The sequence below is a fragment of the Zootoca vivipara genome, chromosome 7 (assembly GCF_965207765.1).
Source record: "Zootoca vivipara chromosome 7, rZooViv2.hap1.1, whole genome shotgun sequence".
Lineage (NCBI taxonomy): Eukaryota > Metazoa > Chordata > Lepidosauria > Squamata > Lacertidae > Zootoca > Zootoca vivipara.
Window position 1 is genome coordinate 8,756,587 of NC_142590.1, and position 12,302 is coordinate 8,768,888.

The 12,302-nt window shown below is 44.8% G+C and overlaps 1 protein-coding gene across 4 annotated transcripts in view; it reads right to left on the bottom strand.

The window, feature by feature from the left end:
- PBX1 (PBX homeobox 1) overlaps positions 1-12,302 on the bottom strand; it is a 220,000-nt gene that overhangs the window by 18,779 nt on the left and 188,919 nt on the right. For 3 of the 4 annotated variants that reach the window (XM_060276637.2, XM_035122691.3, XM_088674866.1), the window contains exons 7-8: positions 9,703-9,815; positions 8,416-8,505 (exon numbers count right to left, since the gene is read on the bottom strand). In XM_060276637.2, the coding sequence (XP_060132620.1) occupies positions 8,416-8,505; positions 9,703-9,815 (203 nt within the window). The remainder of the gene's footprint in view (positions 1-8,415; positions 8,506-9,702; positions 9,816-12,302) is intronic. The other variant, XM_035122694.3, reaches the window with a different exon arrangement.

The following is a 12,302-nucleotide window of genomic DNA, read 5'->3' on the forward strand; positions in this document are numbered from 1 at the left end:
GAATTGTAGAGTTGGAAGGGATCCTGAGGGTCATCTGATCCAACCCCCTTCAATGAAGGAATCTCAAGCATCCCTGACAGATGGCCATCCAACCTCTGCTTAAAAACCTGCAGAGTCCACCACCTTCCGACGGAGTCTGTTCCATTGTCTTCAGAATCTCCTTTATTGTCACTTGAATCCATTGCTTCAGACTCTACTCTCCAGAGCCGTTACCCTAATAATCAGATCAGTGCAAAAAGTGGTCCCTGCGAGTACGTACACTGACCAAATATACCCAAAGGGGTCCTTTTGGCAGGTATACCTTAGTTATTCAGAGATCTTATTTCTCCAGAGTTTATTTATTTAAAGTAGGGGTTAATGTTATGAAGCTGGTAAATTAGCTGCTGCTGCAATTCCCTCAGCTTGATCTGCCTTTAGAATTATTATTATCCCCCCCAAAAAAATAAAAGTGGAAGGAAGGAAGGAAGGAAGGAAGGAAGGCTTATGTAAAAACATAGCACATGGTTTCATTTATTTCACTCATTCCTGCATACTAGTTTCAGGGACATGGTAGAAGCATCCAGTTTGTCTGCGGCCACAGAGAATGAGGGTTAGGATAGGAGGGTGTCACACTGAGGAAGAGGTAAATGATCTCTTGGAAGGGACAGATTCATGGCAAGGAACAATAGTCTTCTTGCATCAATAGAGGTGCATGTTTGAGACTTCCTGGAGGGGGCATGTGACATGATCATCAGAAACACTGAGAGATGGGTTGAGCTGTATAACAACCACCATTTATTTCTCATACCCTGCCCGTCAAGCAGCAGCAATTTATTTCTTACCCCCCCCCCCATCTGACTGGGTTGCCCCAGCAACACACGTGTGACTTGCATGCCTCATGGGAACATGGGGCACATGATGCGTTGCACAGATAGGCTGATAGGCTGCACAGGGGAGAGTTCAGTGACCAGCACACATCAGCACCAATGTTGCAAGCTCCTGGAGGCCAACTTTAGTTTGTTGGGCAGAATATTATGTCCACTACCATTAGGGTAGTCAGAAGTGCTACTTTTTGCATGCACAAGGCCAGCTAACAGGCGGAGCTGAGGGGGCTCAATGAAGGGATGAGGAAGGTGCTGTTGGGAGGAAGGGTTCAGTTTTGGCTAGGCACTGGGGGGCATTTGGGAAAAGCTGCTTCTGTACAAGAGAGGCCGCCGATGCCTCATGGCAGTATTTAAACTGATTTCTGGGGGAAGCCAGTGAGAGCTGGCTCTTATTAAAAATGGCCCATCTTCAAGGGATGGTGGAGGCAATGAAGGGGATCCAGGGATGATGAAGGTAAACATTCCTGTTTATCTTTAAAAAAGGAAAAAAAATCTGGACTTTGCAATCATTCATTCCGAGCACTAACAAAATGCTTAAGGGAAGCAAGCAACGCTTACTGTATCCATGTGGCACCTAGAGCTTGACCCATGTTTCCTCACTAAAGATAGGGATGTAAACAAGCAGTTGAGAGGAGGCTATTTGTGACCAGTTCTGAGGATTGATCTAGACATGGGTTTGGGTTAGCCCATTGAAGGGTGCACACACACACACAGGTTTGCATATCTAACCTCCCTGATTTGAGTATAGTGTAAATTCTAGTGTAAATGTGCTAAGTCATTTAAATACACTGATACCTCGGTTTAAGTACGTCTCGGTTTGAGTATTTTTAGTTTACGTACTCCGCGGACCTGTCTGGAACGGATTAATCCACTTTTCATTACTTTCAATGGGAAAGTTCGCTTTAGGTTAAATACGCTTCAGGTTAAGTACGGACTTCCGGAACCAATTACACTCATACCTCGGGTTAAGTACGCTTCAGGTTGAGTACTCCGCGGACCCGCCTGGAACGGATTAATCCAATTTCCATTGCTTTCAATGGGAAAGTTCGCTTCAGGTTAAGTACGCTTCAGTTTAAGTACTCCATGGACCGTCTGGAATGGATTAATCCACTTTCCATTACTTTCAATGGGAAAGTTCACTTCAGGTTAAGTACGCTTCAGGTTAAGTACAGACTTCCGGAACCAACTGTGTTTGTAAACCGAGGTACCACTGTATGGGATAGGACAGAATGTGACAGCAAGCATATAGAAGAACAGACCGTTATTTCAAGAGAACAAAAATCTGAAGGAGAAAATGCACATGCAAAATGCATTTGAGGGGTGGTGGTGGGATATAATAATGTATTTGCAAGCAAATGCCAGAAGCCTCCAAGTGAAGAATGAAGAACATAGGGATAGTGGGCCTGAAAAAAAAAGCCTGGTGGAATGGAGAAAATCAGTGGGATACACATACAGTATAGTCCTCTACAGAATGGCCACTGAAAGTCATACTGAGGTTGCAATTGGTTTGATTACTCATGAGGGCATGCAGACCAAATAAACTGAAAAATGGGAGGAGCAAACTCCTTCAGGAAACGCATTTAATTTATGACACTTTCAATTTTGCTCAGAAATTGACTGGCAGTTATGGAAGTTGTTTAAGAACTGATGAGATGTATTCTGCTTCTCACAGGACAGTCTCAGTTATGAACCAGAAGCACACAACTGCCACATCAGATATGGTACTGCCCTGACTACCAGTTGTAGGAGACTAGTTTCAGGAGGAAGATGTCGTCATTCCCTTACTGAGAAGTCCCTGATGGCTGGATAATTGGAAGACTAAATGAGATACATGGACCATTTGTTTGATCTAGTAAATTTTATAGAATCATAGACGTCTAGAGTTGGAAAGGACCTTGAGGGTAATCAATGTCCAACCTCCTGCAAAGCATCCATGACAGGTGACCATCCATCCTCTGCTTAAAAACCTCCAAGGAGGGAGGCTCCACCCCCTACCGAGGGAGTCTGCTCCACTGTTGAACAGCTCTTACCATCAGAAAGTTCTTCTTGATATTTAGTCGGAATCTGATTCTTGAAATGTCAAAGCATTGGTTCAGAGCAGGAGAACCACTGGAGCAAGAGGACATAAGCTTTAGCAGGTTCCGTAGCACAACCTCAGTTTCCTATGCACCAATGAAGCTATTATCCCCAGTGCCAAGTGTTGTTGTCTATAATATTGTCTCCCTCCCCGTCAGGACTAAAGTTTAAAGCTCTCCTGATCGGGTTTGTGAGACTCTTGTAAAAAAAAAAAACACATTCTTGCCAACCGCTGTGAGGTGCAACACATCTCTTGACAGATGTCCTTCCTTAAGGAAGCAGAGACCATGGTCCGAGAAGCCAAACCTTTTCTGATGACACCACCTGCACAGCCAGTGTGTTACTTCCACTATTTTCCTCTCTCTTCCTGCGTCACAACGTTCAACGGGAAGGAGTGATGAAAAAAGCACCTATGCCCCAAGGTCCTTCAGCTTCCTGACCAGAGTCTCAAAGCTCCTTGCTATACGTCAAAGGCTGTGTCTGGCAGTATCATTTATACCCATAGGAATCAGAAGGAAGGGTTACAGGTAGGTAGCCGTGTTGGTCTGAGTCGAAGCAAAATAAAAAAATTCCTTCAGTAGCACCTTAAAGACCAACTAAGTTTTTATTTTGGTATGAGCTTTCGTGTGCATGCACACTTCTTCAGATACACTTGAAACAGAAGTATCAGACCCTATATATATACAGAGGGTGGTGGGGGTGGTTAGGAATGGGTGATGGGCTGATGGAGTGGAAAACCTGTAGATGGCCGTTAACGACTGCTGATGACTGCAATTAGTCCTGGGGGAAAAAAGCAAGGGCTGAGGCGCTAAAGAAAGCTTGATCATGCATAATGAGATAAGAATCCGATGTCTTTATTCATCCCAGGTGGCTCCATGGTTTTAAGCTTGGTAATGAGTTCCAATTCAGCAACTTCTCTTTCCAGTCTGTTCCTGAAATTTCTCTGTAATAAAACAGCTGCTTTGAGATCTTGTATAGAATGTCCTGGGAGATTGAAGTGTTCTCCTACTGGTTTCTCTGCCTTTTGGTTCCTGATGTCAGATTTATGTCCATTTATCCTTTGGCGTAGGGTTTGGCCTGTTTGTCCAATATAGAGAGCTGAAGGGCACTGTTGGCATTTGATGCCATACACAATGTTAGAAGATGAGCAATTAAATAGCCCTGAGATGGTATGTTGAAGGAAGGGGTAATGGTCAGCGGGCTTTATAAGACTTCTGTGTCACTTCATGACTCTTTGCACCTGGAAAACAGCACACCTCCTGGGCCATCCTGTTTCCTTCGCATACTGCTGCCTCTGTCCCCTCAACCCACATCTCTCCCTCCTCTGGGAAGTGGCAGGAATCGTTCTGTACATTGCACATTCAACAGCCACCTCAGTGTGATCTGAGTTCTGAAAATGCTGTCCTTGTGCCTCTGGCCCAGAACTGGTCTCCGATGTGAGGGCCTGGAATCAATTTTGCAGCTCCAGTGACACAGCATGGCTCCTGACAGTCTTGCTTCTTTCTGTCTGTCATGTTCCTTCTAGGGGTTAATCTCCTGCGACGGGATCTTCCTCCTCTTTAGGGGCAACCCCACCCGTGTTGCTGTTCCAAGAGAGTCCACTCCTCTCTATTGAGAAAGTCCTCATCTTTCCCGGATAGCTCAAAGTTGGAGAGGTGGGCCCCAGGTTGCTGTACCTTCTGCTCCAGCAAGGCTTGGAACAGCTTGCACCTGCTGCAGGTGTAGTTTTGCACATTCTTAGGCAGAAAGGCAGGCATGGTGTTGCAGGTCACTGCAGCTGCTCCCTCACCATCCATGTCTCTTGGTCCTATGGGCACCAGGAAGTAGCATTCCAGGCCTCGCTTGGCAAACGTCCCTTGTTACAAGTCCTGGTCACAAGCTCCCAGAGGCTGCAAACAGCTTAACAGAACTGTTGTTGTTGTTGTTTAGTCGTGTCCGACTCTTCGTGACCCCATGGACCACAGCACGCCAGGCACTCCTGTCTTGCACTGCCTCCCGCAGTTTGGTCAAACTCATGTTGGTAGCTTCGAGAACACTGTCCAACCATCTCGTCCTCTGTCGTCCCCTTCTCCTAGTGCCCTCAATCTTTCCCAACATCAGGGTCTTTTCCAAGGATTCTTCTCTTCTCATGAGGTGGCCATCTCCTTCATGGATCAATGCCTTGTCGTGGCGAAGGGGCTTGAATAACTCAGAGAAGCTATGAGCTATGCCATGCAGGGCCACCCAAGATGGACAGGTCATAGTGGAGAGTTTTGACTAAATGTGATCCACCTGGAGAAGGAACTGGCAAGCCACTCCAGTATCCCTGCCAAGAAAACTCCATGGACAAAGACAACAGGCATATTAACAGAACTACTGGCTGCTGACTCCTCCCCGAATTCCATTCCATGTCAGCTTCTATTCTTAAATATAGAACAGGGCAGGAAAGGGCCATGTTATTGCAAGGGACCTCTCAGGTTACCAAGGAGAGCATTTACTATGACTGATGCCTTCTCCGTGTCCTCTTGGAAACCTAGAGGCAAGAAGGTACCTTGGCAACTCACCCTCCTGCTGCCCACTGCTCATGTTAGGTTACATTTATTCAATGTAAAAGCATATTCATGTAGTTTAAACTCAGTGCTTCTTATGGTATGATAGTACATTGTTCTCTCTCTCTTCTGCAAGCCATTCCTTTCAAGAGAGGCCTTTCTTCCCTCTTCCAAAATAACTGGTCTTGAAGATAAAGGAAACTGCATCATGTCCCTTCTGGTATTAATGCTGATTCCCATTCTGCAGCTTCCCTTTATTAATGACTACTAAATTAGCTTCGGTTCTGCACCTGAATCCATGTTGGCTTTCATCTCCTCTCGCATGCCCTTTCCCTAGCTCTTTTCTTCAGCAGAGCATCCCCTGGTGATTTGGTTTAGCCTAGAAAACTACTGCGTTCAGATATATATTCAGTTGCAGTAAGCCGGGCTTCTCCTTGGGGGGTGGGGGGCAGGGTTAATTTGTACAGAAGTATCATATCTTATCATGATCAGTCTCCGATTCATTTATTCCTCAGTATTAAAGAGCCAGGATAGAAATGAATTCAGCTAACAGAGATTAATGTGGAACGATAGGCTCTTTCATGTGGCATTTTCAAGCCCGGTTTTTGCAATGGGTTTATATAATCAGACATAATTGTCTGCACATGTTCAGTTGCATTTACTTCAGAATGCTTTACTGTCCTTGGCTGGTGACGTCAGAGCTCGGTGCTAATGTGGGCGCTTGGATGCCTGTGCTAAATCCAGAAGAAGTCAGCTCAGAATTCCCACAACAAAGTCACACGCCATGCTTTATGGCATTTCTGCCCTTCCACTATGCCCACCAATGGCTTCAAGAGAGCTTCCTCCTCATGATGAGAAGCCTGCCAATAACCCAAGCTTCTTCTTTTGGCTTTGGAAAAAGGACACATAAATATTGAGAAGATGTTGAAGTAATATAGTCGTTGGACTATATAGCTCAGAGAGTAGTAAGGATTAAGTCCTTATGTTATATTACCCCCTTGGGTTTCTAACTTAGAGCACATGTATACATTTAGCAGAATGAAGCAACAGAATTATGGATTGTATCACTTTAGAATCCAGGAAAATACATATTTTTGAACGCTTCCATGCCTGTAGCAAACTAACATACTAGGGAAAGTTATTCTCTTATTTACTCCACGAAGGGCTTTGAAAGTATACAGGAGAGCATTAAAAATGGGACCTTTCACGTGTCTGAAGTGATACAGATCAGAATTCTACCACCCTGGGTCAAACTGGAAACGACAGGCGCAGCCATATTTGATGTCCTCGAAAGGGTATTTAATTTTAATGTCAAATAAAAAACAATAAACCCTCATTCTCCTTACAACCTGCCATGTCAGGTGCTTTTCTCCCACCCTGGTTCCCCCTAATACCGTAATTAGGTTGGAAGAAGAACATCTTACAAAAGTGGGAGAGAATACAGTCCCCCTCAACTGTGTGGCTTTATATATTAAATTAGTTCATCCACCTCTCACTTTATATATGAATCAGACAGAAATGTGAACAACACACGTGACTGTTCTCTGCTAACTTGGCTACTGCCCAATCCTGCACAATGTACATTGGCTCGGAGTTGCTCTGTCTGGCACGTGATTCCTTCTAACACACATCCCCAGAGAAAAAACAAAAGTCAGCACTCCCATATGACCCAACCTGCCAACCTGTGAGCTTCGACTTACTTTGGGTATCTAAGCACTTGCCTTTTAACGCCTCAAATTTTGTACTAGAGAGAGATGGTCTTGGCAAGCCGTTTAAAGTCTTTCCCTTCCATCACATCCTATCCTTGGCACTTCCTTTCATTTCAACTTGACATGAGCTCATGGAGAATGCCTAGCAGGTCCAATGGCAGCATGCTGTACGATTCCCCACTGAGAAAAGACTTGCTTTGCCTAGCACTGTTGTGAGCAATGCAGACAGTCGAAATCCTGAAGGTTATCTAAAGAGGGTGGGAGAGAAGCCTCTAAACCTTGTGCTGCCCTTTGCCACCACCCTCAACGGGCGCTCCTCGCGTCTGAGGCACGCATGCAGTGGAAAGTCAAAACATCAGGACCATGCTTCACCCTCCCAGTATTTCCAGGTTAATCCTCGAGCGCAACTCTTCCCCTGACCTCTAAAAGGGGCAAAGAGAAGCCCCCGACACAGTGTACGGCAGCCTCCTTTTCCAGGCTCCCCTCTTCTCCCAGCTTGCTGTCACCGCCACTGAGATGGCGGATGATTGATCTGAGAAATGAAGTTGGATTGCTGTCCCGAATCTACACTCGGTTCTCCTTGTGTCTGTCTGATCGATTTCACTCTGTACGACACAGCTTGTCGCTATGAATTTTCATGCTAGTGAGGAGCCGCCAGCACAACCCAGAACAAGTAGAAGATGTTCCTCTCCTCTCCACCCCCTCTCTCCACCCCTCCCCTCGGTTTTTCTTACTCTAATTTTTGTATTAGTATCGCCATCATCATCGCCGTCATTATCACCAATCTGTTAATAATCCATTTTTGGCCTTTAGAATGGGGAGAGGGTCCACCCACTATGATAGATGGTACATTCAGCTGCAATGGACTCCAGCCCTTGGCCTTCTCGTTGGAGATGTCTGGGTCCCCTCCTGCCACTGCACTCACTAGGTGTCACCTGTTTAGCAGCTCTCTCAGCAGAACGCAAGTGGCCGCAGGTGCCATGTGAATATTGATTGCGTCTGACAGTCCTAGACGCCAGCTGCCTGCACAAGGCCTGCCCCATCGCCACTTTTTTCGCAGAGAGAACTCTGCCGTTGGCATGACCGATACAGAAGCAATAAACTAGGTGACCGTAAAGCTAAGACAAGTCCTACTAAGTGGCATTCTGAGCCCTATGGCTTTGAAATAATTGGGAAAGAGAGAACCAACAAGAAAGGGGGAAAAGAAAAAAAGAAAAAAAGGAAGCCTATTTTTCTTACACTGATGCCCTGCGGACTATACATCTGACTCGCTGCGAGTCCGTCACTGTATCCTCCTGTCTGGCTGATAACATGGCGAAGGGTATCCACCTAAACAGACCAACAACAACAAAGAGAGAATTAGGAACACAGATATTAAAAGGCAAGACTAATTTTGGGGGTGACTAAAATAGGACGATAGGACTATAATCAAGATTCTTCCAGTGTTCACTCCAAGCAGCAATAAGTGAAGAGGCCTCCCTCCCTCCTGCCAACCCACTATAATCCCTGATAGCAACAGTGGCAGCAGCCGCCCATGCTGGAGTCTCAGTAGTGCAGCAAATGGTGGGGAGAGAAATATACAAGGAGGCAAGTTGGTTGGAGGTCCTTGGTTGAGTTAGCAATTCCTATATGGGGGCAAGAAATCTACTCCATCCAAATCTGTCACCCCTGCTATCCACACCAGTTATTCAACCCAAGGTTTCTCAGTGCCACTTGCAACTGAAGAGAGTTGACTTAATACAAATGAGCGTTGCGAAGGTTCACGCCTTGCCTCTCGAGACCATTCATCCTTCTTGACCGCGCGAGGCCGTCTGTCATCTAGCATGCCTTCTTTTCTGCATTCAGGGTAGCAATGCAACCTAGCTTTGCTTTTAATGCACCTTGACATGAGTGATGGAAATGTTTGAATGGTTGGCACCATTATCTAAGGGTAAAGGGAGACTCCCGAAGGGGTAAGCAAAATACCTAAGAAGCTGTTGCAACCATTGCATCAGGAAGAAGTGGCTTACACCCCAGTGATTATTTCCTGCCCTCTTCCCTGTCAAACTGGCTTCTAGGATAGGGTGGCTAAATGTAGTTTGACACGGAAATGGGGGGAAAGGGAAACTTCTGTAGTTCAGCACCACTCTCTTGTCATTAAACCAAGCAGAATATGACAATATGGACACATCTTGAAAAATAAGCCCGAGGTACAAATATCTGGTCATTTCTCCTAGAAAATCCACTAAGCAAGTTGCATCTTGCGTAATACTCTTTCCTTTCAAATATCGATTTCTTCTTACTGTGTAACTAAGAAGCCAGAGCCAAATGCATTCACAAAGCGTGGGCAACATCCCCAAAGACCATTTTTTTGGTAAAAAATAAATAAAATTGTTTGGTTTGGGGTTTTTTGTTTGGACTGGTTTAGGTTGGTTACGGAGTTTCGATTCCTCTCTTGGGACAGGAATGGGGAACGCCAATAAGGATCAAAGGCTTTTCATTCTGATATTGATGCATTCACTGGCAGTACACCCGATGGATCCCTACCTGTGACTGCACGTTGGCTCCAACCTGGGCCCCTTGGTAAGAATCCCCATTGAGTGACTGCACGCTCATGAATAAATCTCCAGAGTTTGACATGTTAAAAGAACTGGAAGAACCTGGAAAGGAAAGAGTGAGGCACCTGAATCATAGAAAGGAAAGAGGATCAACCGCACGCCTGTCAGCCAAGAAGAAGGAAATGACATGCAAAGCAACCCCAAAACAGGAGACAAAACAGGTTAGTAGCACGAAGGACAGAGCAAGCAAAAAATAAAAATATAAAAAAATTAAAAGAGAGAGAGAGAGAGGATGCACTGTAAGAGCTATAAATATCACATCTCAAAAAAGCTTGCCCTCCAACCAACTTCTCAACAGAAATGAGTCCTTCAGAATTCAGTGCTTCCTGATGGGAGGGTGTGGCACATAGCTCCCGTTTTGTGGGTGGGAGGTTGCTTTGTTGCTGTGGACAGCATACTAATGTCTTAGCAAGCTTTAATGTTTTCAGCTGTGGTGCCTGGACAGCAGTCTCATCTTGTTTTTAGAAGATGGCTCCCATAAATATAGATGAATAGAAAATGTTTGTGGAGCATGCCATGCTAAGGCACCGCCAGTTTCGTGAGGGGTTCCAGTCGCGGCCCGCAATGAATCTATCTTGGCCAATTTGGCAGGAGAGCAAAATGTAGAATAGAAACTAAGGCCACAGATTTCCACTAGTCCTTCACACCCCACACATCTAGAGGAGCACATAATGTGCCAAATTTGGGGCAAAGGAAAAATGGGCCACAGGAATGTGGTAAGGCTCTCTTGATCTCCTCCATGTTGTCTTTGTCTCGTGGCAAAATATGGAACTTGCTAGATCACGTTATCTCAATAATCTCAACCACACACAGGGTTGAAAAAATGTAATTCCAGACATAACTCCCTTTCTGTCCCCCCCCCCGTCTCCTGCAAAAAAACAAAAACAAAAAACTTTATGACACAGCAACCTAACTGCATGAGATAGACTGGAAGGAAAGGATTATTTTGAAACTCTCGTGCAATTGATGTTAAGAATGAGAAAGCTGAACGTGCAAGGTTTAGTTTTAAGCATGACATTAGGCTTGAAGGGAGAGACTTCAGGGGCCCAGGTCAATTCCATTGCACTTTTGCAATGCCAAGTAGTTCAATATTTCCAACATGGAAGATATAGAACTACTATGTCTAGGGTTGGTTGGTTTGCTTGGTTTTTTTGCAGCTGCCCAACAGTGAAATACAGATAAAAGCTCTGTGAACCTTTGAATGATACTTTCTCTTTTCGAATCTTTTGGTCAAACCAGGTGTGGAAAACCTTTGGTCCTCCAGATGTTGCTAAAACTCCCATCTGTGCCACCAAGCATGGCCAATGACAAGGGATGATGGGAACTGCAGTTCACCAACATCTGGAGGGCCAGAGGTTTCCAACATCTGTGCGAAACTCTAGACAAATGGGAGGAGGGTGCAGTTATCTGAAGAGTACAAGCATCAGAAGTCAAGAAACAGTCCAACGGTGAGTTCCCCTGCAAACATCTTCCCTGCCCATGAAGTCTTTTTTTTTTGCTCCTATGTAAATGCATCTTGAAGGAGAGATTCTAAAATGTAACAATAATTAGCAAGGGCTAAGAAGTTCTTCAAAGTCTCCTTTAGCGTATGGTGGAAAGATCCCCATTGACTTCATCAGGCTTTGGAAAAACCCCTGCAACTGAAGGATTGCCTCCTTACATACCATCCTGCCTACTCCGTAAGATCAGAAGGACTTTTCTGTGTTCTACTTAGGATGGAGAACTGTTTGATGAGAGCAACAGATAGGGCCTTCTCAGTGACTGCACCAATATCATGAAGCACTTTGTCGTATGAAGCATAGGTGACCCCCTCTCTGGCTGTTTTCCACTGGCTGGGAAAAACATTTTAATTCCATCAGAATGCTTTTACCTGCTAAGTATCTGCTGTAAAGGTCATGTTTTGGCTGTGATCTTTACCTCTGTTGTATTTTAATGAATTCTTAATGCGGCGTTTTTATTGTATTTTATGATATTGTGATTCTAAATTGCTGTAAGCTGCTCTGCATGGCGCAAAGTCACTAAAAGGGCAGGGAATAAATCTATCTATCTATCTATCTAATCACACTTTAACAATAGATAAACTACTGGAAATGGTTCTGATTATTTTTCAAGAACTCCCATTACTCTGCAGCACTAAGAGTACCAACTTTTTGGGAAGCAAAAAATGCCGTGATTATACCAATATTTTCCTTTCTGTGACACCCGCCTTCTGAGCATACAACATGTGCCTACTGTAATTATTTAAGTCTCACAGGAATGCCATGGGATTTGGAGAAAAGTATGGTTTTCTCTCCTTAACAGATGGCCTCAATAAATGATCTGGATTTTCAAGGTCGTGCAGCAAGCCAATGATATCACCATGAAGAGGCCCTAGGAAGCCTGTGTTCATCCCTTTTCTGCAGACAACACAGGTTGCTTTTTAAGTTAGTTTGCTTGAACAGTGTAGGTATTTTACCCCGCACTATCTTTTTAAAATATTCCTCCAAATAAGTAGAAATGGCATTTACTTGACAGGTGTTGAATCGGCAG